Source organism: Platichthys flesus, chromosome 6, assembly GCF_949316205.1.
Source record: "Platichthys flesus chromosome 6, fPlaFle2.1, whole genome shotgun sequence".
Lineage (NCBI taxonomy): Eukaryota > Metazoa > Chordata > Actinopteri > Pleuronectiformes > Pleuronectidae > Platichthys > Platichthys flesus.
Genome location: NC_084950.1, coordinates 27806608 through 27833421, shown reverse-complemented (window position 1 = coordinate 27833421; position 26814 = coordinate 27806608). Strand labels below are relative to the sequence as shown.

At 39.3% G+C, this 26814-nt stretch overlaps 1 protein-coding gene across 1 annotated transcript in view; it reads right to left on the bottom strand.

Annotated features, from left to right (window-relative positions):
* Window positions 1-249: 249 nt before the first annotated feature.
* Window positions 250-26814, bottom strand: part of pard6a (par-6 family cell polarity regulator alpha) — a 35833-nt gene continuing 9268 nt past the window's right edge. The window contains exons 2-6 of the mRNA XM_062390374.1: window positions 25659-25881; window positions 12439-12728; window positions 12171-12296; window positions 11364-11563; window positions 250-6240 (exon numbers count right to left, since the gene is read on the bottom strand). Of these exons, the coding sequence (XP_062246358.1) occupies window positions 5928-6240; window positions 11364-11563; window positions 12171-12296; window positions 12439-12728; window positions 25659-25881 (1152 nt within the window). The 3' untranslated portion in view covers window positions 250-5927. The remainder of the gene's footprint in view (window positions 6241-11363; window positions 11564-12170; window positions 12297-12438; window positions 12729-25658; window positions 25882-26814) is intronic.

The following is a 26814-nucleotide window of genomic DNA, read 5'->3' as shown; positions in this document are numbered from 1 at the left end:
TCCATTGACATTATTTAATGTATGACGCAGTGTTGTGTCACTTATATGGAGAGAGCAGACATTTCTTTTGTGTACAGGTAAAATGAGTAAGGGAAGAAAGTAAGAACTAAAATTACTATCTTGCAGTTGTACAAATATGCTAACCACTCAAGCTGCAGTACTCATCCATGTCTCTCCAGGCTCATTTAATATATGAAGAATTTAAAAAAAAGGCAAAAGGTAAGAATGACAGAAACAACATTATCCTCTTTATACCTTGTAATGATTTATTACCTTTTATAATAATTATGTAATCATCATATTTCATCTTAAATGACATTAATAGATAAGTTACAGAATCCCATAGAAACCACCTGTGTGAAGTTCAGTGCAGTGTTAGTTTTGCCTCTGATCCATCATCATCTCTGTGGACACAAACATCTGCACTGAGGTGCTTCAGCTGCACATCACAGAGGTCATGACATCCAATTTGACAAATATATCCTTACTTCAGAAAGGCACTTCATTTGTTTTCTAAAAGCTTGTACAGTCAGTGGACAGTGACCAAGATGTCTCTGCACTGACCTGCTGTCAGGATGGAAACAGGCTACAAACAGCAGCACAGTGACATGATATTGACGTGATCATCACAGACTGTTCACACATCAGCAATGTGGATCAAGGGAGATGTTACATTGGTAAACTGAACCACAAGATAGTTTGCTTTACAGTCTGGTAGGTCCTCTGTGTAGACTGTTTAGAAATGGCCAGGAGCTTTCAAAAAATAATCACAGGTGCGGCCAACTTCAAAAGCCACATTTAAAACTCATTTTACTTAATGTCACATTTATGTGCTGTTTTGCTTTTCAAGAAAGACTGTGGTTAAGGGAAGACCAATGTAAAGTGGATTTAATAACATTTTTACTATTTAAACAGTTTATTTATAAAGCAAATATTTCTTTACATTTACTCCATCACGGTACCAATCATTAGGGAACAGTCTGTTTTTTTTGATAGTTTATCCAGATTCAGATGAGGAGTTCAGTAATTTCATCTCTGAGGAATCTTAGCTTGACTGTTGACATGAGTAGTTTCATTGAAGATTATCAAAATATATAAAATGCCCCCGCTTATAGAATTAGGTCTCACACAATGTAGACAGTAGCTAAGAGCTAGATGAGCTTACAAGGAAGGAAAGGTGGCAACATAATAAAAGCCTAAGAAGAACAGTAGGATACAGTGACAGGAGCCGGTTAATTACAGCTGCTAATGAAAATCCAACTACAATCTGACACCTTCAAACTTATCAGAGTCTTAATAAAATTACCACTGTCTTGTTTTGCATTTACATTGGAGGACTGATGCAGGAAGTGCTCAGCTAAATGGCAAATACTTTGCATATAGCTGAGCAGTTTATAATTATCAAAATTACTTGTAATTTGGCACGTAAATTATTTTAATATAAAGCAGTAGGGAATGTTCAGTATTAATAGTAAGTGGATACAGATTGTAGTACACATATAGTTACTCTACACCTGGCAACAGGTGGTTGGTTAAGAAACACCTCAGCTAACAGCTTCTTAAAAGAGTTTGTTATTTTCATAATCTAATAATAATAAATTAAATGTATGAATATGAGATTAAAGATAAGATTTGAAGCTAGATAAGCACTTCCCTTCCATTCTTTGAGCTGGTATAAACTTGTCCTGGGTCTGTGTATTTGCCTCCACTCACTGTGTAGTTGGGAAACACTATTGGACTGTTCCCTTAATGGTTGGTTTTATGTGTCTACTAAGCAAATCTACTCTAACCATTCAAGATGGTTCTACTTCACAACATTTCCTAAAGAATAATATAAGGTTTTTAAACAACATTGATGCCCGGTCCTTACCTTAATGTAAGGTCTAAGAGCAAGAGCCACTTAATTTTCATTACCCTTCTCATTTCACTTGATATTATTGTATTGGTGCATATTTCCAAACAAACTCACAATTAATCATATCACCAACATTGCCACACACTGAGGCTGGGACCTTCAGGGGACAGGTGATCTGGTTAGATTTGCCCAGATTCAGTTGTTTTTCTCTCCATTATCTCTATCCTTGTTAGTCAGGAAAACAATGTAACTCACATAACCTCTCAGGGCATTACAGTATGTGAACGTTGGACTGATGGACATGCACACCTTCAGATGGGAAACCACTCCAAGATTTCCATGATTAACATGGAACATGTAAACATGCATTCATTACAAATGATAGAAGAAATTTAATTGAACTAGAACTGGGAAACACTGGTCTCTGAAAAATACCATCTTTACTTAAGCTACTGAAACTTCATGTTAACACACTTGCACAGTGTTCATCTTTGTCGCATCTCTTGTCATATAGTTTAAAATTACAAGAATAAGAAAAATACTCTCGATATTATACATATTATAAAATCTTCTCTTACAGAAAAACATCTCCCTGCTAATGAAATCTCCCTTTTTTCATAATCTTACATTTACATTAACATATATTAAAGTGAAAAATAATATTATATGTGTGTGTTCAACTACTGCTGACATCAAACCTCTGCCAAAATGTTTTCTGGTCAGACAAACTTGATTTATTTCTCCTGGCACTGAACAGCATCCACATCAGCTCTGTTTACCAGGAAAGCTGATGATTCGAACAGAGTTGTAAAATAGCAGGAGACAGTTAAATGAGGCTGTACTGTAAACACACGGAAACACACAGACTGGCCAGTTTGGCAATTCGTTGTCTGCGACTGGAGAGAAACAATGCCTAACCTTAACTGTGGTGAGTGATGTTGTGTGCCATTTGTCAGGTTAGCTGTGAAGTATATGGACAAGAGTTAAATGTGTGTTCACTGGCCCAATATACAAATGTCACCTGTAAAACAAGAGATTAAAACACCAATATTTGTATCTTTCATGGGTTGAAGATCAAGTTTTGTGGTTTTTGAAAATATTTCCCCTGTAAAAGCTGTTGATGGATTAAACTGTGGCAATATAATTTTTGCTTTAAACATCAGGTAAGAAATAACAGGGCTCACTAGCTGCTTCACTCTCTTACAAATGAATAGTTAACACGTTTTTTGAAGACAATCAAAGAAAAAATTTAGTTTGAGTCGTTATTTCTATGAGTGGACTTGAACAAAATGTGTCCATCTCTTGCTGGCTTTTTGCCATTTTAATGTCACAATAAATGATTTGTATTTGTATAAATAGCGCTATTGTAGGTTACACATACACACAGACATACAAACACACACACACACAGGTTTCTCAATATGTGCTTCATACATTCATATGGTGCATCCATGTGAAACACATGCACATCAGTCACACAATGTCGGCACAGCCGTCAGGGGCAATTTGGGGTTCATTATCTTGCCCGAGGACACTTCTGCATGCAGAAATGGGGGAGAATGGAACCGCGACGTGATTAGAGGATGACCCGCTCTACCTCTTGAGCCACAGCCGCCTCATTATATTTTATAGATGTCTTGCTACAAATGTAGCTGTGAACAATGTATCCCATCAACAAAACAGGATCAGTGACATACAGTGCAGTGAAAAAGTATTTGCCCTCTTCCAGATTTTGTAATTTTTGGCATATTTGTCACACTTAAATGATTCAGATCATCAAACAAATTGTAATATTAGACAAAGATAACCCAAGTCAATACAAAATGCAGTTTTTAAATCATTATTTCACCTTTTAAGGGAAAAAGCTATCCACACCTACCTGGTCCTTTGTGGAAAAGTAATTGCCACCTAAACCTAATAACTGGTTGTGCCATCCTTGGCGGCAACAACTGCAATCAAGCATGTGCGATAACTGGCAATAAGTCTTTCACATCGCTGTGGAGGAGTGTTGGCCCACTCTTCTTTGCAGAATAGTTTTAATTCAGCCACATTGTAGGATTGTATAGTATAAACGGCTTGTTTAAGGTCATGCCACAGCATCTCAATGGGATTTACGTTTGGACTTTGACTAGGCCACTCCATAAACTGATTGCCAGACATTGTCCTTCAGGCTTTTCTGGTAGAGAGCAGAATTCAATTACTTTTTCACATAGGGCCAGGTAGGTTTGGATAGCTTTTTTCCCTTAATAAATGAAATCATCATTTAAAAACTGCATTTTATATTAACTCAGGTTATCTTTGTCTAATATACAAATTGGTTTAATGATCTGAAACATTTAAGTGTGACAAATATGCAAAAACATACGAAACCAGGAAGGGGGCAAAGACTTTTTCACATAGGGCCGGGTAGGTTTGGATAGCTTTTTTCCCTTAATAAATGAAATCATCATTTAAAAACTGCATTTTATATTTACTCAGGTTATCTTTGTCCAATAAAAAAATTGGTTTAATGATCTGAAACATTTAATTGTGACAAATATGCAAAAACATACGAAACCAGGAAGGGGGCAAATACATTTTCACAGCACTGTATAACTCAGTGGGCACTAGACCGGCTTGAATCACTGATGAGCAACTTAGTTAACATAGTATGCGCTTAAAGGGTACATATTATGAAAATTCCACTTTTGTAGTGCTTCTACACGTTAATTGGGTATCTGGCATGTCTAACGTCCCAAAAACTCTGGAAAAAAACAACTCCTGCGATTTGTTGTGGTTCCTTTATGTCAGAAACGATACGCTAGAGTGCGTCGAATCGGATTATGACCCGCATTGACGTCACAGTAGTCTCGCTACATGCCTACATACTTAAAGTAAATTAAATGTTATGGTGAAGCCTGACTTTCAGATTATGATTATGTCACAACACAGGTGGTGTTATCTGTAAAAAAAAGACTTATGACTTATCTCCATATTTTGACACCCTCTCCTAATGGTTGATGTGTATGTTATTGTGTATTTGACATTCTCTCCTCCTGCCCAAACTGTTTACAGAAAATAATTAAAAATTGTTTTATGAGTCACAGCATATATGTTTCTATATTTGTACGCCAGACTGTAAATCCTTATTGCTATATATTATCTATTACAATTATCATTCAGTAATTTGCGTTGTAGAACCAAATGATCACCATCTTTGAATTCTACATGTTTTAGAAATATCCCTTCAGTATTTTGATCTGTTACTAAAACCCATGAGATAAATCATGTATAATATTCTATAACAAATGATTTAGTGAAAAAAATTATGAAAAAAATTACAAAATAGTTTAAAAGAGAGAAACAAATATGAAGTTTTCACATCAATTTTGAAAAGTTTTCCGTTTCCTAACAGCGGTGTTGTCACGACGTTACTTACATCGTGACAACATCGTAACAACCAATTCAGTACCAAGCACAGCAGCAGAATTTTTGGGTGGAGATGATTTCCTAAATATGTTGAGATCAAACTGAGCTTTGGCTTTAACAATAATATTAAGAATTATTTCTTGATTATGCTGCTCTCTCTAAGTATACTGACCAGTTAATACATAATGGCATTTAAATCATTTCCCTAGAGTGGATTTTCTTTACTTGCAGAAAAAGACAATGCAGCTGTGTACATACCATCAGCCACATGTAGCATAAATATAAAAAGACGATGCTTGAAGCAAAGAAAGAAGCATCGGTGTGTGGTGTTGTAAGTGAGTCTAACTATAAGACTTAGTTTTCAGCCTCTTCAGAAAAGATGATCAGCATGAGTCAACAGGAAACAACTATCAGAGGGGCTGCTGCTGAGTTTGACATCTGGTTGACAAGGAGCTGTTGTTGAAATGGATACAGCTGTGGTTGCAACATCCCAAAGTCCTCACTGCTACTGTGTAGCTGTCATCATGATTCAACAGGAAACAACTATCAGAGGGGCTGCTGCTGAGTTTGACATCTGGTTGACAAGGAGCTGTTGTTGAAATGGATACAGCTGTGGTTGCAACATCCCAAAGTCCTCACTGCTACTGTGTAGCTGTCATCATGATTACAGTGTTATTATGTTGCCGTCTTCTCTCATGCTCTCCTGACTGATGCTGGCTGTGTTCTCGTTGTGAATGGACGTCATCATAAAGCTGTCACTGACGGATGCTCCAACACTATTAGGCAATGAGATGCTCTGTGGGAGGGGCCTCACCACGGAGGAGGGGTGCTGCCTGTTCACAGGTAAGTCTCTGTTGAGGTTGGTGTTGTTACTGTTGTTTAGTCTGTGGGAGTCGCAGAGTGTCAGACAGTCATTCTCCAGAATGATGTCGCCATCATCATCTTCGTCATCACTGTCACCCTCTGCAATACTGTTGCTATGGTAACAACACATGACATGAAAATAATGGTTATATAATCAATCTTGGAGATACAGTGTGTTACGGACATTAAGCAGTTTGTTTTGTGCAAAAAAGAAAATGAAATTTGCTTATGAAAAATTCAGTCCAGATGTAATTAATGCATGTCTGCTAAAACTCCTTAGCATTTGAAATAACGAATCAAAAATGACATGTATTCAAACACATTTTTAAAATAGCAACAACAGTTGTGTTGGAGTCCACATTAAGACCAATAAAAACTGATGCCTCGAGGCCAGGCTGAAACAAGTTCTACCAGTTTCCACATTCCAATGGACCCTAAAAGTGCTCCTCTGAGTGGGGGAGCAGACATCTCCAGCAGGCATAGGAGTCTCCCCCTGGTGTTGGAAAATTTCCTTGGGATCCTTTGGGGACCCCTGCTGATTTTTAAGCCCCGCCTAATGAGAGTTGAACCCTGACATTCCATTGGCTGACCCATGAACCCCCCTCAAGGAGGCTAGGCCCTCCTCTCAGGTTAATAAATATAGGAGAGCACCTCAAATCGTCGCCATTTCCCTGCTCTCTGAAGACTTCAACAGACCGTTCCCGGTCTAGCTAGATGATTTAGTTGCTTAAGGGGGCAACAACTAGCCTGACGTTGTCAGACTCACAATTCCAGTCAGAATGTGAGTCTGAGACCGCTCCATTGGGCTGTGATTATGGGGCGTGTTTCAACTGATCAGGAAATAAAATTCCTCTTCGCTCAATTGGATAGACCTACAACCAATCAGAGCAACGTAGTATGTGACGTATGTTAAGCAACGCCTTGTGAGTTATTTACTAACGCCGGGTTCACACCAGATGCTGAAGCGATGCCGAAGCGACCCTTCAGCGCAGCGTCAAGCCTTAATTAACAGCTGGCTCCCATCCACTCCCATGTTAAAACTTTGTGCGGGTCACACCGGAGGCTGAAGCACCGCGCTGCGCCAAGGCTGCCTCGCGCCGTGCAGCGATCGTTTCGGCGTCGAGTCTATTTTTTGCGCTTGACGCGAGCGTCTCGCACCAGGCAACACACTGAAAAACGAGTTTAAACTATATTGATGACATATCTTATATGATATAAATGATCAAATATGCATCCCATACTTTGAAGTCCCCTTCTGTTGTCCTGGAGTTTTAATTTGACCAATGACATTATTAAATGTCCCTCTCTGCCCATCCACTACAGCCACACAAGCAGTGATACAGATAAAAAGAGAGAGAGAGGGGGCTACGTATTCTCCACATAGGCTTGAGTGGAGAATACGTAATTTACCCCCCACACCCAACATTTAACGGAGCAAACAGCGGAGAAGTTCTTCAACATGGATGACATTAAATTAATAATTGAAGTGGAGAAGTACAGTGAGTCGTATGATCCTCGGAACATGTTGTATAAAGACAACACCAAGAAAGACAAATGTGGGACGCTGTTGGGACATACCTGCCTGCGGCAGGCACGTTTGTTGAAATCAAATTTAATTTCTCCCCAACGGAGCGACTCCAGACCGAACTTCCCGACGTCAAATGTTGTGAGTGGGGGCTAAATTCGTCGGGGCATCCAGGCTAGGCAACAACCACAAACTTTTGTTTGTTGGCGTCTTATTTTGAAAGACTATTTTAGATTTTTACTTGAAAAGGCCGCGCACAGGAAGCTCACTTCCAGGCCGAGATCATAGACTTTCTTATCCATGATCCCCAAAACTGCGCCATAGCTGTTCATCCCTACAGAAGGACAAGGCATCATTCTGTTGAAGAAGACGAACAAGGCCTAATTCCGTTTAAATAGCACGAGAAGAATTCGCTATTCCGGCCCAGCCGACGCCCGCTGCCACAGAAAAACTAGCGCCACCGAGCTCGTGTCGCCACGGCGATCATTCACTGGACTTTCGGAAAATCTGCCACCACGCGCATTTCACAGTGTTGCCAACTTGGCGACTTTGTCGCTAAATCTGGCGACTATCCAAACCCTCATGGCGACTTTTTTTTTCAAAAGCTACTAGCGACAAATCTAGCGACTTTTTCTCGTGATATTAGAGACTTTCTGGTGTTTTGGAGACTGACGTGAAAGCACGTATCGTTCTGCAGTGACTGTCCTCAACGAGCAGCGGGTGATGCCGTGAGCCCCTCCGCCATCCCAGCGCACTCACAGGAGGTCAGTCTCCCAGTAGCCTTGCGCAGCAGTCCCAGCTGCAGAGAGGAGACCCACACTCCGCGTCCTCCAGACAGCAAATGAATCGCGCATACGCAAAAAGCCACAGCTGATCCTGCCCTGGCTTACAGAGCGGGATGCAAGTGTCAATGTATCTTCACTGTCACTGGAAAACATGAGTCATGAGTCATGTTGCAGAGTCCACATCCGGCGTGTGAACATGGTGAAACTAAACGCTTTCAGGGCCCTGAAAACTGAACCAAACTTAAAGCGAAAAAAATAAATAACTTGCTCTGCCATAGTATCTCTTTTGGATCATTTTGCCGGTCCCAAGGCCGGATAAAGGAGGAGGGCTGGACGTAGAGCTAGAAGTTCCACCCCACATATCATTTTGATTAAATTGATATTCTGACATTTAACAATACAGGACAAAATAGATTTATGTATGTGGGTCTAGATACAGCGTTAAAGTCATGAAGTCATCTTGAGAAGTGATGGCCTATTTCTATGGCAAGATAAAAAAAAAAAAAAACGAATCAACAGAAAAATACGGAAGCGTATTCCATTCACTTTTATTTTTTATTTTTTGGGGCATTTATCTCGGCATTTCCGAGATAATTATCTCAGAAAAACTGAATAATTTTCTTTGTGAAGTGAATGTAATATGCTTCTGTAGAAGAAAGCTTATTTTAAGTTCCAAACATATTTAGGGTGTTTTTCTCTCACTTTCTGTACGTCCTATAGCGACCATTACATTATGCCATTTAGTCATTTAGCGACATCTAGCGACTTTTAGGACAGCCAATAGCTACTTTCCTTACTTAGGTTTACCGTGTTGAAATGTTTTAAAGTGCCTCGCACCTGGATGGAGCGTCTCCGGCAGCACTGTTATCGTCCGACTAGGTTTGCAGAGACTTTATAGATCAAAAGATCGGTATACAACATAAATTTGGATACCGAGTGGTAAAGTCCCTGTAAATATCTCTCTCTCTGTTTCTTTTCTTTTTGTTGTTATTCATTCACCCTTTTGTGTCAGAAAAATAATTAAATCATTATTTAAAAAGCACTATTTAAAAAATGTTCAGCCCTTCATCACTCTTATCTTTTAATGAGCACAAATTTAATCAGATTTATGAAACAATCTTTGATTTAACTAAACTTTATTTAACAGAGACATATTATGCCCATTTTACCGCAAGTTGAAATGGTTCTTTGGGATCTTAATGAAATGACTGTAACATATTTTGGTAAAAATACCACAAGGATAATTTAAAACAGCACCTTTTTACCCTGTCTAAAACAGCCCTGTTAAAGTATCATTATAGAGACACACTTCTCATTGATTTACGGTAGCAGTATTGCCCGTTTATTAGATGTTTTACGGCTTCTGTGTGTATGACTTATGTTGTCAATTCCCTTGTTACCTGTGCATGAGACGAATGAATAGAGCCGATGCACATGAGAATAAAGTACTTAAACAGACGCTACGCTCATACTTTTTACGTCAAGTTATACTGCGTGAGTCAAGATAACTTAACAAGCCCTCCTCAGTTTGACCTGTTTTTAGTGTCGGGCAGAAATCACATCGCGTCAAAACCCACCGTGGCCCTTCGCGATGCTTGTTTTAATTAAACAGTCGGATTCCCCTGGTCCGCACCACTTCTCAGTCAGCTGCTAGGCGCCAGCGGTCGCCGTAGCTGAGGTGATCCGCGAGAAGGGCCCGACACGCGTCCAGAGTGGCCGCCGCTGACCGCGGACACCGCCCCGCTGTCCAAGAGAAAGAACGCCCCCGCACCAGCGACGCCACCGGATGAGGACCTCCCGGTGCCGCGCACTGAGCCTCCGGCGGCGCGGAGAGGAGGGCGACGGAGCGACTGCTCCCCCAGCCGTGGCACGTGCCCAGCGGTTTTACCACAAATATGAACATCGGCCAATGATATCGGTGAAAGTCAAGTTTATTACCGATAAGCCGATATCAGTAAACGATAAATCGGTGCACCCCTAATCCTTTTGTGATTAAAGTATTTGTATTCTGTGATTATTTGTGCATATGTATATGAATACAGCTGGATAACCAGGGTGGTACCCCGATATGGTGGTGTATAATTACAGATTGTATTATTCTTAATTGATAATTTTATTGTTTTCATTCATTATTTAACTATTCTTAATTGATAACCGTATAATTTCTAACATTTTCCTTACTATTCTTAATTAATAGCTTTATAATTTAAAATGTTTTTAATAAATAATTTTATTTTAATAATCATATTGAATGATTACTACTAATTAGCCAAGGTCAAATCTACTACTATTGCACAAAAGTTGCTACCAGGAAAGCTGATGATTCAAACAGAGTTGTAAAATAGCAGGAGACAGTTAAATGAGGCTGTACTGTAAACACACGGAAACACACAGACTGGCCAGTTTGGCAATTCGTTGTCTGCGACTGGAGAGAAACAATGCCTAACCTTAACTGTGGTGAGTGATGTTGTGTGCCATTTGTCAGGTTAGCTGTGAAGTATATGGACAAGAGTTAAAAGCTATCCAACCTTAAGTGATCCTGCAAGGTGCTTTAAAAATCTTTGAGACGTTGAAGCAGAAAAGTTGGGTTTCATTTGACTCTGGTCAGAGTCACTGAAGAATTCAAATACAATGTATGTCATTCTACATAAATGCTATCTATCTGTTTGCTGTCAATTTGTTTCCTGCAGTATATTTTTGTTAATCTTGACTACTTTGCCCATTTTCTCTTTTGCTTTTGGCTAAATCCCACTACAATCCAGACTCAAAATGGACTTAGTGCTGCTTTAAATGTTTTTACCAAATTCAGTTCTATGAAAACACTGCAAACTCTTTAGTCCATATATGTGAATTTTCTTCTTGCAACTTTGGCAAAACGGCATCCTACAGTATTTTTTTCAGTCATTTTGCCCTGTCCATATCATACCTTGCAGTAATAGGGTTGCTCTGAGAGGCAGGGCTTGGTGAGTCAGTTGACAAAGCCGAACCAGTAGATCCAACTGAGCCTACAGAACCAGAGTTCCCCATTGAGGTCTTACTCCCACGATGCACAACGTTGTTCCTCTGGTTAGCTGGTTTCACAGTCACAATTAGGTTGTGACTGTTGGCCACCATCATGTCTGTAACCTGAAATGACAGGCAGAGTGTCTTAACACTGGAAGGGGAGTACATAATCTGATCAATAGTTTGATTATTGCCCAAAGAAGACAAAGTTAATCACATAAATTTGAAAAGGATTACACCTTGAAGACTTTTCTTCCTGTTGCTCTTTTCTTCTCTTTTGATAAAGTTGTAAATTCACTTCCCCTTCTATGGATTATTTATCAGTAGATTAAGCATAAGGTAGCCCTGCAAAGTCTTTTCACTCCTCTCCCTTTATGTGTTAGCAATTTTTGGGGGTTTTAAAAATGAAACAAAAACAAGTAAGCAGATTTTCACGGATGGATGGTGTTTTTCAATATTTTCACAATTGTCCCAGAGAATAATTGATGGCTGTGAAAAAAACAGGCATATATAGAGGACTAATCTCTATACTGTATAATTCTGTCAAGCTGGCGCAGATTGACAGAAATCAAAGGGATTAGTACAGGTGTGCGCTATTTGTAATTTTCTTAGAAATTATTAAATCTATCTCATAAGCAGCTTTGGAGACAGCAAACACAAAATATAAAAAAACATTATTGTGACAAATTTTAACTTTTGCTTTGGTTTGGGAATTCTCCTCTGCATTTACCTGATCCAAAGATTTCCCTGCTACATCGATGCCGTTCACCTCAAGGATCTCGTCATTAACTCCAAGCAGCCCTGTGCTCTCTGCTAGCCCACCACGTACCAGACGTGATATGAACACGCCCGGAACCTACATGACAGAGAAACAGTTTCACATGTTTAATCTTCTATATAATAGTATCATATTCAATTTATCTTCAATTTAGTTAGCTTGCAAGATGGAATTATATCCTTATGAGTTAGGAAGTTTGAAGTTAAGTAACTAATCTCACCTTCTCTACACCCTGTGGGGTAACTCTCACGCTCACCCCATCACGAATGTAGAAGCCTAGTGGTTTGTGGGTTCCATGCTTATGAAGTCGTACACGTCGGTGAGTCTCAGGTAAAATGTCCACATCAATGACGGAAGAGATCTGTCTGAAGTTTTTAGGGAGGCCAATCATAAGACCTGGTTTATTCTTTGAGTGGGTGGAGCCTGAACTTGTGGTGCGCAGCCCAGTTAAACCCAACCCCTTTTTACGCCTCTGGAGGGAGTTGGTGGCAAATATGACAGGTTCATCCTCTGAAAAAAAAAAAAACATACAAGGGCAAAGAGAAAACTTCATTATAGATATTGAGATCTGCTGTGAATCAGTATTATGATTACTCTTCTCTACACTAGTTTACTCTAGATTGTTCTGTAATCACTCATAATATCTTAGAATATGTCTATTTATCTGGGTTATTAAATAATCTTCTTACAGTATAATTTCACACTGAAATTGTGTTTATAAACCAGTTACTTTAAAAATGTACTTGTATTCACTCACACATCTAACCTGAATTACTAAGTGTAATTCAAATATTGAGACCTTGTGTACGTTACTCTTGATTAGAGATTGCTTCACATATTTTTATCTTTGCAGAGTAGGTTATGGTTGTTGACCCTGTCACTTGTCAATAGTCAACTGATTTCCACAAAACTGTGTAAGGATAGGACATGGACTAAGAACCCATTCAATATTGCGGCAGATCTGAACAAAGAGGCAGATCCCATTTTTTTCTTTTTACATTTTCACAGCTTTCCCAAGGACTAAGGCATCCTCTGATATCCTCATCTGGAACTGCGTTCACGCCTGGAGCTCAGAGGACATTTGGGGTTAAAACATTGTCTTAATTACCTTTAATTTCGAGTTGAATTTAAATGCCAATGCTGAATGAGACCACAGGAGCAGTATGGAGGCATTTTATATTTACATCAATTGTATTGTATTTGGCTGCAACATTGTTTAACCCTGAAACTCTCTGAAAAGTGTTTTGTGGACTCAAACAGTTCACCCACCCCTCCATCGACATAGTGTTGAGTTTATTTTTGGGTTAAATATCCCTTTAAGTTGCTAAACTAAAGACACACTGAGAGGGGACCCTCTCTGAAAAATTGATTTTATCCAACCGACCAAAATGATGGTGATTAATTAGTCTCAAAACTATGGGGTGCCGTTTGTAAAGCAGCTCACGCTGAAAATAACAGCAACGTTTTGTCACATTTAGCATCAAACCATGTTTAAAAAACTGGTGTGAATTTTTGAGTCACTTTTTTGCACATTTACAACAATATTTGTCAACTTAGAGATATTTTAAATATTTAAATCCAAATGTTAAATGTTACACTTAAATGTTGAATCTAAATGCTAACTTTAAATTTAAATCTAAATCTAAATGTTAAATCTAAATTTAAATGTTAAATTTAAATTTAAATCTAAATGTTAAATCTAAATCTAAATTTCAAATCTAAATGTTAAATCTAAATGTTAAATCTAAATCTAAATCTAAATGTTAAATCTAAATGTTAAATCTAAATGTTTCGGGTAAAACTAAATATTTAACTAATATGCAAATTCAAATGCCGGTAACAGGAAGTAACAAAATAAAAGCTTGAAGGGGTCAGAGTTGCCTCTTCAAGAGCCTCATCTTTCTCCAGATATACAGGGCTGAGCAAACAAAGATAAACAGGGACAAAAAATTCAGCAGAAAGCCCATAGAGAGCGAGAGAGCGACAGAGACTTATATCAGAGGTTCATAATGTAAATAGACCAACATCTACACTGTATTTCTATGAAGCAAAAACAAAATCTTACACAAATTCTGCCAGATTATATGGAAACAATTGTCTCGGGTCCCCTGCCTGGCCTTGATTTTCACTCTCTCGAGTGCTACTCTCTGTCTCCTGACATCTGGCCTCACTGTCCCTCAGTGGTGAAGGCACTGTACTTCGCACTGCATAAAGAGAGGAGGTCAAAGGGAAATATTTTTGTAATGATGTTAATCTCATTTTATCTAACTGCAACTTAACCCTTATTCCATCTTTTTAAGTGTCTTTCCTTTAAAAGGCTGTCTTGTACTCAGGGGTGTTGTGAGCAGAGGGGCAGCGGGCAACCATAGCACAGTGCCCGGGAACCAAGTACAGATTTGACAAGTGTTTTAACCTACTTCTTCTTTGACGCGGTCAGTGTTAATTTCGTTGACGAAAAAACTATGACGAACTATATTCGTTAACGACCCTTTTTCCATGACGAAGACGAAGACTTAACGAAAACGAATCTTTGAAAATAAAAAACTATGACTAAATTTGTTTTAACTATCGTTGACGAGATGAGACGAAAATGTTGGTGGTTGACTAAGTCACAATAATTTTTAAAACATCATCGTATCAGGCCGTCACGAAGTATCAGTATGAGTGTGTGTGTGTGTCTCTGTGTGTGTGTGTGTGTCCTCCCAGATAGTGCTCCGGTCCGTAGCTCCGCCCCCCGCCCCGCGCACTCGCTCAGAGAGACACAGTGAAAGCAGAGCTCGATCACATGGAGAAGCCTCTCAGTGACTGACTGCTTCTTAACTATGGAAACAGTGAAAACACAGAGTATCTCTGGTCTCAGTTGATCGGAGATCAGCAGCAGCTTCTTGATCAGAGCAGAAGCTGCAGTTGGTTTCTAAAAAGCTGCAGTTTCAGTGTTCGCCTGGAGTCTGACCTGCTCTCCCTTCTGTTTTCACATTTAAAATTGAATATATATTTTGAAGCTATTAGGCTGCAGCTATATGTTTTATAGAAAAGGAGTTTAATGTAGCTATTAAATGTGACTAAAAAAAGACTAAAATGGAATGAGTTTTCGTCGACTAAAACTAGAATAAAACTAAGAAGGATAAAAATGACTAAACGTGACTAAAACTAATATGCATTTTCATCAAAAGACTAAGACTAAGACTAAATCAAAAATAGCTGCCAAAATTAACACTGGACGCGGTGGACTTTCTTGCAGTCTGTCATTTTCATTCCCTTGACTGATGAGCTCACTTTCATTTGTGGAAGGTGACACTGTATGAACTAAATTACATGATGTTATGGACAAAAGAGGGGAAAAAATATATATATCAGTAACTGGAAACAAAGTACTTAACATTTCTAATTACCCATATCTGAATTTTGGGATGAGCAGAATTAGAACAGATACATTTTTTTTAATAAATAAATGATAAAGTCATTGCAGTGAGAAAAACATGACAGATCAGTCAAAGTGCGCCCCCTTGTGGCTGGCTATAGTTGCTACAGGTCATAAGTCCTTCATAAAAGTGAAGCTAAAAACTCAAAGTACTCTTCAAAAAAAGTTTCTCAAACGTGTTTGGTATTTTATGTAGTTAATATCACGATAAGAATTATCGTGATATTAATAAGAGTCCATTTCCCCGGTTAAAATGTATTCGTTATTTGCCACTATAAACACATGACCTCCTCGAGCTTTTATTTTGTTACTTCCTGTTACCGGCATTTGAATTTGCATGTTAGCTAAATATTTAGTTTCACCCGAAACATTTAGATTTAACATTTAGATTTAGATTTAGATTAAAAATTTAGATTTAGATTTAACATTTTGATTTAGATTCAACATTTAGATTTAAATTTAACATTTAAATTTAGATTTAACATTTAGATTTAACATTTAGATTTAAATTTAACATTTAAATTTAGATTTAACATTTAGATTTAACATTTAGATTTAGCATTTAGATTCAACATTTAACATTTAAGTGTAACATTTAACATTTGGATTTAAATATTTAAAATATCTCTAAGTTGACAAATATTGTTGTAAATGTGCTAAAAAGTGACTCTCAAAAATTCACACCAGTTTTTTAAACATGGTTTGATGCTAAATGTGACAAAATGTTGCTGTTATTTTCAGCGTGAGCTGCTTTACAAACGGCACCCCATACAAAACTTGCAAACAAAACGCCACACAAAACGCCACACATTCACAAGGCTCACTTAAGTTTTGAGGCTTTGGAGAAGAGGACACTGGTTGCTGTCTTCGCTCCTTTTTATTGGTCACTTTCAACATGTGCAATCTCTAGCTAGGATAACAGCCATGATCACAATGCTCCTACGCATACTGCAGTTTTTTATACATAAACAATCACATCAAAAATGAAAGTTTTTCATTTTGAATATCTGTTTTGAATCATGAAAAGTAACAAATGGATTATAGATATTTCCTAGTAAGATTTCCATTGCAGATGAAATATCTAATTGTGGATATTTGGAATATAAAATACATCATTTCATCTTTCTTCGAAGAATTTAGTTGTGAATATCGCTATATAAATACAGACCATTTAGAATTCCATGCGAAGCAGTATTGCTTTTGCAGATACTGTTCTGTGCACTTCTATCACATGCATGCACATGGTTTAAAATAAGTGCAGTTTTTGGAACTAACTAATTGGAATAAAAAATATATTTGAATTTGTGGGAACCTATAGTAGTAATTCAAAGAGAGTTGAGGAAGAGGGAAACACCAAATGAGTAATGACAAAGTGATAAAGGGAAAACCTTTGTCCACCGTTACATTCAATTATTTTAATCAAACACTGTCAGAGGGATAATTCCCCCCAAAAATCTAATACAAATTAACACAACCTCTGCAACAACTCAGGAATCATAGATTTTTAGATGTGTCTGTTTAACATAAAATCAATATCATCAAAGGTTATTTTAGTAAAATAACAAGTTTTAGATCAAAAAATAGATCTATTGTCCCTAACTGAGATATGGTTGCATCCTGATGAAGATGGCAGCCTAAATTAATTTTTGCTGTATTTTACTGTGCTCCTGGGGCTTATACTGAATTTTTAATGGAAGACCTTGAGTTTTTATCAAACCTAGTCTTAAAGACTAGGTTCTTAAGACCACGTCTTAAAGACTAGGTTTAGACTAGCATTTATTAGACTCAATTGGTTTCAGTAAGTGTGTACACGAACCTACTCATTGTTGTAATCACACACTTGACCTTGTATTATCATTCAGTGTCAAAATTGACCATTTAACAGTACTTCCGCACAATTCAATTCTATCAGACCATAATTTAATAATCTTCGACTTTTCATTATCAGAATATATGCCACTAATAAAAAAACTCATTGTCTAGATGTCTAGCTGATTTCGCTGTAGCTAAATTCAAGGAAATAATTCCGATTACATTTAAACCTGTATTATCCGTCGATATAAACAACAAATTCATTAATAACCCTAGCTCCACTGAGCTTTTCCATAATGTCGATAGCTCTGCAGACTCATTATGATTAACAGTAGACTCAAAAGCGTGTCTAAAAAAGAAACGCCGTGGTATAATTCCAAGACACATGAGTTAAAACAAGTATTAAGAAAACTAGAAAGGAAGTGGTGCTAATAGAAGAGAATAAAAACAACCCCAGGTTTCTGTTCAGCACTGTAGCCAGGCTGACAGATAGTCACACCTCCACCGAACCCAGTACTCCTCGATCCCTTAATAGCAATATCTTTATGACCTTCTTTAATGATACAATTCTAACTATAGAAATAAAATCAACTATCTCCTGCCCTCAAATGGCACTAACACCGTATCAGTAAAATAAATCTCAGAAAGGCTGAGAATCTTACCAAATATTTAGACAGCTTCTCTCTGATCACCCTTGATCAGCTGACCAAAATAATATCATGTTCTAAACCAACAACTTGTATCTTAGATCCCGTTCCTACAAAATTACCTAAAGAAATTCTGCCCATAAGTGATAGTACGTTACTGAACACAATTTGTAAAAATTCGCCCTGTTTAAAACCCCAGGGGAAAATCACTACGCATTATTTTCAAGGCACGGGTGGATTAGTCCCGCTGCGTACGGCGCGCGCAGCCTGCCCAATTTATAACAAACGAATACTCCCTGGTAAGACCAATATTCCTGTCATAGGTCCCACCACACATAGAGCAATATATATATAAACGAAATAAATCAAGAGAAGTTGCATACGATTATCTGTATTTACCAAACAACAACACCCCTCATATCACCTCGACACGTCCCCGCAAACAAAGTCGGACATGAAAACATAAACACGCTATTTATACAAAACCCAAACATCAATATATCCCCCCCCCCCCCCCCCCCCCCGGATCATAACATAACCCGCAAACAAACAATACTTCCCCACCCCAAGTTCATCACATAATCACGAAGCGACGTCCCCCAAACAAAAGATAAGCAGGTGTGGCGTGGTGAGTTGTCGCAAACCGTCCCAACAGTGTCCACGATGTCCTCACCCCTTCCAGGAGCCCAGAAAATGTTCAATACTTGCTGTAATCCCTTAAAAGTCTCTCAGGCAATAATCCAGCTTCTTCCGGAAATCCCATGAAGGTTTTAAGTGGTCGCCGATCCCTCAAACCTCTGGTCGCAACCCAACCCGCACCAAAAACAAAAAACCCCCTCGGGACGTCACTTCCCCCATATTTATCCTATTTGCCGTTACAAAAACCCAAATGTACATCATAACACATATAATTAACAAATACATACAAAGATCCCTTCCCTCATCCTTATAATTTGAAGGCGACTGACTCATGATATATGTACATTTTCTTGATACATAAAGTGCACTTAGGTGACCTTTACAAATTCATCTGTCATTATCATCAGGATATGTACCACAGTCTAAAAGAGCTGTAAACAAAACCCCTTCTCAAAAAACCCAACCTAGACCCAGAGGTTTTAGCCAATTACAGACCAATATCTAATCTCCAGTTCCTGTCCACAATCCTTGAAAAAGTTGTAGCCAATCAGCTGTGTGAGTTTCTCCATGACAATAATACATCTGAAGACTTTCAGTCGGGTTTAGAGCTAATCATAGTACAGAGACAGCCAGGGCAAAAGTCTCTAATGACCTTCTTATAGCTTCAGATAAGGGAATTGTGTCTGTCCTTGTTCTATTAGAGCAGGGGTTCTGCGGGTCCTCCCCAAAGCTGGTTAGGGGTAGTTGCCCCCCCCCCCCCCCGAATAACGAATATGGCGCCATTTTACCTTAAGGAGCTGTTAGTACCTTATAAACCCACTAGAGCACTCCGCTCCCAGAATTTAGGCCTACTTGTCGTCCCTAAAGTCTTTAAAAGTAGAGTAGGAGCCAGAGCTTTTAGCCATCAAGCTCCTCGGCTGTGGAATAAACTACCACTTTCAGTTCGGGAGGCAGACACCATCTGTTCGTTTAAGAGTAGGCTCAAAACCTTCCTTTTTGATAAAGCTTATAGTTAGAGCTAATTAGTGCGGCAGAACGTTACTTGTTCTATTTCATGACACATGACACACAGAGCTTCTTTTTCCAGCTTCTCCTTACTCTTCTCCATCCCTATCCCCCTTCCCCGGAATCCCTTTGCTTTATCAGCCGCAGATCCAGGGCCTCTGTGGCCGCACCATGGATTGCGGTTGATCCCGCACATCCAGTGTTGGATCCAGTGTGGCGGATTCTGTGTCGTGTGGGCTGATCGTGGTGCTGGTGGCGGACCCTGTGTCGTGTTGGCATCGGGTACGGGCATTGGACCAGGACCGCGGCGGTGGCTCGTGGTGGGTGGCGGTGGACGGTGACTGAGGACTGGAGTGGCGTTCTGGTCTGGATGGTGGATCGTGGTCCTGCTGGTGGCTGACCATGGACTGTGATTGCAGCGGGACTGCTTGGCATGTCATGTTGGGGTTGTCCTTCGGGATGCTTACCCTCATCAAATGCTGCTAGAGACTTTAATCTTTAATCCTGATGATGTTTTCCTGCACGTGGCATCTATTGCACTTCTGTCCGTCCTGTGAGAGGGATCCCTCACATGTGTCTCTCTCTGAGGTTTCTATGTATTTTTACCCTGTTAAAAGGGTTTTTAGTAGTTTTTCCTTACTCTTGCTGAGGGTTAAGGACAGAGGATGTCACACCCTGTTAAAGCCCTATGAGATGAATTGTAATTTGTGAATATGGGCTATACAAATAAAATTTGATTGGATTGATTGATTGATATTTCCCACCACAGGTACATGAAGTATAGAACATGATTTATTTCTCAAGCTATAAGAGTTTCCCACACTTTTTGCATTTCAGTTTATGGCAGTGTTATAAATGGAGTAAGAGGTTTACAAAATTAGTCCACTCCTTTGTTACATCTAGACCCGATTATTGTAACTCCTTATCATCAGGCTCCATGTGTCCCGACAAGAACCAGGAACAGAGATCGCATTTCTATTGTATTAGCTTCATTGGCTTCCTCCTAAATTTAGAATGGAATTAAAATTCTCCTACTTACCTATAAAGTTTTATGATATGGCAGCTCATAATACCATATCATCCCCATAGAGCACTGCACTCCTAGAATTCAGGCTTACTTTTCATTAGGTCTCCAAAAGTAGAGTGGGAGCTAGAGTCTTCAGCCATCAAGCTCCTCTTCAGTTGAATAATCTCCCAGTTTCAGTTCAGGAGACAGATACCCTCTATACATTTAAGAGTTGGCCTAAAACCTTCCATTTGATAAAGTTTATAGTAAGAACTGGTTCTGCTATGTCTTCGACAAGCTCTAAATTATCCCGCTATAGGCTTAAAATGATATATGACACATGGAGCTTTTCTTTCCTCTCATGGAGCTTTTCTTTCCTCTTCTCCTTCACATTATTAAATGATAAATGGATTTGTATTTATATAGCGCTTTTCTAGTCTTGATGACCACTCAAAGCTCTTTACAGTATGAGGGGCAATTGGGGGGTTCAGCATCTTGCCTAAGGACACTTCGGAATGCAGTTAGGGAAGACTGGGGATCGAACTGCCGACCTTCAGGTTGGAGGACGACTGCTCTAGCCCTCAGCCACAGCCGGCCACTTTTTCATATTTTCTTCTTTGTACTTTATCTTTTGCAATGGTTAAAGATGTTGGTTTAGATATATTTTCAGTTAATTACTCAGCCCTAATGTCAGTAATACCCATCGACTTGCTAGCCTCCGAAACTATCTAAATAAATTCTGCCCATGCCAGTTGATGGAAAACACTGTCTGTGATGTAACTGATCAGGATGTGACCAGAACTGACTGCAGGGTATATGGCCTAAGCTCATGAACAGATCAGAAGCACATTCAATTATCGTATTGGGCTTTTATGTAGTTTGACAAGGGAAGGGGGCTTCTCTGCTGGAGACAAACACACTCATCACACACCAGTCTTTCAGGTCAAACATGCTGTTTCACTCCCTGCATGTGCATGTGTGTGTGGGTGTACATTAGCTCATCCTGAAAAGCAGTATCGACTAATGCATAGAAAACAACACACTAATGCACAAACTTCAGATAGATACATAAACCCCTCCATTTGGAGAGTGTTACCAGAGACCTCACAGGAAAGGGCTGGACTAAACCCTGAAGGTACAGACCCTGCTAAGCACTTCACACATGTGCACACAACACGCATGCACAGTAAATTGATAATTTTTGTATTCCTTTTCCTTATCCCTTATTGGAGTGTTATACTCAAACTTTGAGCAACATTATGTTGCTGCTCCTAAATGGCTGGCCATAACTTGGAATGTTCAGAATGGCCTAATCTGAAAAAAATGTCCCATCCATGAACTTACTTTTTCTCTGGTCCAAACATGTGTAAAAGGTTAATTGAATATAATGATTTAAAGGGCTCATATTTTACACCTTTCTGGGATTTAATTTGAAGTATTTGTACCCCTAAGCTGATATATCAGTGGTTTAAAGTCGAAAAATATGCTGCAATGTGTTATACATATTTACAGTCGGTTGCAATAGGATGTTTCTGAACGGTAAGTTACACCTTCCTCAGTTTTGTTATAGGTTTAGAAGGACAGTCGGCCAATGTAGGAGTAACATAATGAGTTACAGTATGGAGTTTCAGTACGGAGTAACGTCTATGTTGATGGAGGGTTTACGATCTCTGGCCCCAGGCTCAGTTTCCCCTCATTGAAGCCTGTACTGGTTACACAATTTCTGATTGTCTGATATTTGTCGAGCTTACAGTGTTATGCATACTCCCGTAGTAGCATGGAAACTGGGAAATGTTTACCATGTCATACCGTGGCTCCAGGTGGCTAATTAGCAGCCGAAATCCCTAATCTCCAACAACCGACAGCGGTTGCCCATCCATTATGATAAAGTTCGTAGTTCGTTGCCTGCACACTATTCATTGGAAATTTGTCTCCTCTTTCCTTCATTTCCTTTAAGGTTAGCTGCTTCATGCCGCCTCCTTTTTTTTTTTATGCTGTTCAACGAACTCTGCGTGCTCTCTCACGTGAAATTTTAGTAAGTGCTTTATAAGGTTTGTCGTATTATAACTAGACGTTTTAGTACCGCCCCCTCGGAACATTCACTATACAGATGTTGCACGTAGCTGTGGAGCTTGTTGGCTGAGGTAATGTGTAATAGCTCCAGATAACCGAAACTTTCGCTCGCTCCATTTTGTAAACACTGTAGGCTCCGCATGGCGTGTTGCCTGCGTATGACGTCACTCACAACGCACAGCAGAGAATTACACTTAATACTTAAGCCGATATGGATCGGCCCATTGTCACCGATACCCGATCTGGAAATTTCTTCAATATTGGTACCGATACGGATACAAATATCGGATCGGTGCATCCCAAGCTTGTAGGATCCTTCACAAGAAGGTTTGAGGCTTTCATTGTTGCCAAAGGTGCTTTAAAGAACTAAGTGAAGGATCTGAATACTTATGTTATTTTAATACATTTACAAAAAAATCAAAAATCTTCTTTTTGCTTTGTCATTGTGGATTATTGTGTTTAGGTTGATGAGAAAATTAACTGAATCCATTTTTAGATGATTCTGAAACATAAAATGTGGAAAACTTGCAAGGGCCTGAAAACTTTCTGAATGCATTGAAATCATTTGTCACCTTCAGTAAGACTAAGCAAAGACAGTCACTCCTTGGCAAAGTCACTATCTAACTTAGTGTCTGACTGACCCTTCAACTCAATATTTTGTGACCATTTATCATAATATCATTGAACAAGGTACATAAATTACTGAAATTAAACCTGCTGTTAAGTTAGTATTAGCTAGGTTAGGTATATACGTATAAATATATACGTATAAACGCTTAGAGCAGTGGTTCTCAAACTTTTTCTGTCATGCACACTTTGGGTCTAGAATATTTGTCATGCACCTCCCTCTCCCCAGCCCCAACAAAATGGGCAAAGTTTAATATGTGTATTTGCATAACATACACATGAACATTAAATCCACATTACTTTCAGGAATTTCTGATGATGATTTTTCAACAACTTTTTGTGACTCTTTGTCGCTTTTATCAAAGAATAAAGCCATAACTTTGCTTAAATTCAACTTAATTGAAATACTTTTGTGAACAATTATCACTACATTCCTCAAATAGTCTGTACTTTTTCAATAATAGAGAAAACATTTATTCAATAATAATCACTTTGATACAAAGATGATAAAGCTCAACCAAAAATAACACATGGTGTAATATTATAAGTGTCTTCTTATTTTGTTGGGTCTCATAGAGTTTTCGGACATAAAATACACACTGGTCTCTCCTCATGTCCTACCTCATTGACTGTAAACCCAAGAGCAAGACAGGCTTCATCATACTTTCTTTTCAACTTGGTTTTTGAACACGTCTCTTGTTTGTCCCTGACCGGCTGCTTCACGTAAACGAGCTCTGCTCTCACTATGTGTGTCTCTGAGCGAGTGAGCGGGGCGGGGGACGGAGCCCCTGGGCCTGAGAGTGTGCCCTGTACAGGGAGCCACTGCAGAGGGCCTGAAGAGCAGCGGTCAGCTACGGTGAAGAGCGATTTGTTTACTGCTCCGCAGTTAAAGAGATGCAGACGTGAAAACATTGGTTCGGCTATAATATTAGTTCCGGCTCACATTTCCCCCTCCCGGTCGTGCGCCCCACCTGTTATGCCTCCATGCCAAACCAGTTGGGCGCGCCACACAGTTTGAGAATCACTGGCTTAGAGAGTGATTTATTGATTGACTGTAATATAATGCTATGATTGTGGATAGTGGTGTAGGACCAAGATGGATGTGGCAGCTGATGGTTGATCACGATGGTGGATCATTATAGCGGCAGTGGATCATGACGATGAATTGTGGATTATGTTGGCATCTGATTGTGATGGTGAATTCTGATCGTGGTGGCAGCTTATCATTGACTATTAATTTCAACAAGACTGCTAGATCTACAATATGCCGACGGTGAAGGTTTTAAAGATCGACCAATAGATTAGATCAAAGGGTTGACCACCCCTGACTTAGGGGGACGAAGGCATACAGAGGACGCCTGCTACTGTCCCAGCCAAAGAGACGAGGGAGGCTGATGATGCTTCTAACATGTGACAGGTAACAAAATTTAAATAAAAAAATAAATAAAAAGAACAAATATCTCCTGGTGAAAAAGTAGAGACAACACGAAGAAGACAAGAGAGTTTGTGGTGATAAGAACTGACACCAGTATTAATGTGCTGTAAACAAAATCATGTGATCTCCACAGCAGAATGATTCGATACATCCTGCCTTTGCCTGGAGCACCACCCCTTACCTGAATCCTGTGAAAGATTTGTTGCTATGTGCATCTGAGTAGAGAACCACCGACTGCGTTGTGCATGTGTGAAACGAAAACTCAGGAGAAAGATGGGGCCCTAATTCTGCAAAGATCTTCTGCGGGACATGTCTGAAAACAGCTTAGGAAATATTTGGGAATCTCTGTGTACCGTGTTCACTTATTAATTACATTATTGAAGGGGTCAGAGATGTTGAGATGTAGAGACAGAAGTGTTTATAGACTCATTTTGGAGGGGCAGTACCAGCTGAAACAACACTGTGTGCTCGCGGAAATAGTCATATCAGGCAAGTGGCACCAAACTCAGAGACAATAACGGCGATGCTAAGCTAGACTTTTCTCCTCTTGATGGCATCTGAAGGTTGGTGGTCAGGGATTCAATCCCTAGCTCCTCCATTCTGCATTTCTTGGGGAAGATACTGAACTCCAAATTACTCCTCGGCTTTGCAGACAGCGTATGAAAGTTGTGTATGTTTAAAAATGGGGGAATGTGGCTTACTGCAAAGCCCTTGTAAAGGTGACCAATGAGACTGAAAAAAATGACATGATAATAAAGTCCTTTCACTATCTTACCTTTCTTGGATATAATAATACGGAGCAGTGGATTGGCTGACGAGACAGCTTTCTGGAAGTTATCATCGTTGTTGATTGGAAGGAGGTCCCCATGGATGTCAGCATATCCCAGGAGCACATCAACACCAGGTATATGATGGATGGTCTGGAGGAGGCGATAGAACTCCTGGTAGTCACCTTGGCCATTTTTCTTTAGAGCGAAGCGACGGTATTCTGCCTCAAACTGCAGAAAGTGAACAACACATTCATTAAGTGTTAGTTTTCCTCAGATATTTCTCAGACAAACTGGATTGATATTATTATTTTTACTTTAATTTCTTTTTGACATTTTAAGTGTGTCTGACTGCTGTCACCACTAATATCAAAGGGGTTAGGGGTTAAGGTTAATTAGGGGTTAAAATGTTGTGCCTTTCTCACATGAATACAACATCTTGCTCCATTCTTGCTCAGCATCATGTTTTAGTTCAGGTGAAGGCTGTGGCATTAAGCCCATTGAGGCATCATTTAAATAATTTGTATTACATGAATCAAGTTTGTTCTACTGATGTTGACATAAATCGTTCCCCAAAATATCAAACACCCCATGTTGTCCTTCCCCAAACTTATTTTTCTTACATTTTGGTTGTGAGGTTCTTTTCTTATTTCTTTTGTGCTGCGTAACATGGGCTAATATATATAATATAATCAAAGACTAAATCCATAAATTAATCATGAACTTTTTAAATAATTAAACAAATAAAAATAAACTGCTATCTCAATGACAGTCATCAAATTGTTTTGTGCTTTCAGCCCGCTAAACAACATAATTTACACCATATTTTATGCCTAAATGTCCATTGTTATCCTCCTGCCTGGAGCCGCGTTTACATTCACGCGTGCACACACCTCACAAGCTCTATGCTGTAGCCTAAGGGGCACGTGATGGCATCTGCGATACTCATAAGTAACTGCAGTGCTGCTACCGGAACTAGCAATGCTCCAGCGCACACCCTTGGGAGAGAGCTTGTGTCTAGTGTGTGATTTGAACATGTGAACACTGAGGAGGATGTTAGAGGACATTCTGCCTAAAAACATGGAGTAAATGCCGCATTTTCCAGTCGTATTTGAATGTTGGAGCTTACGGACAGGTGGATAACACCACAAGAGGCATGTTATG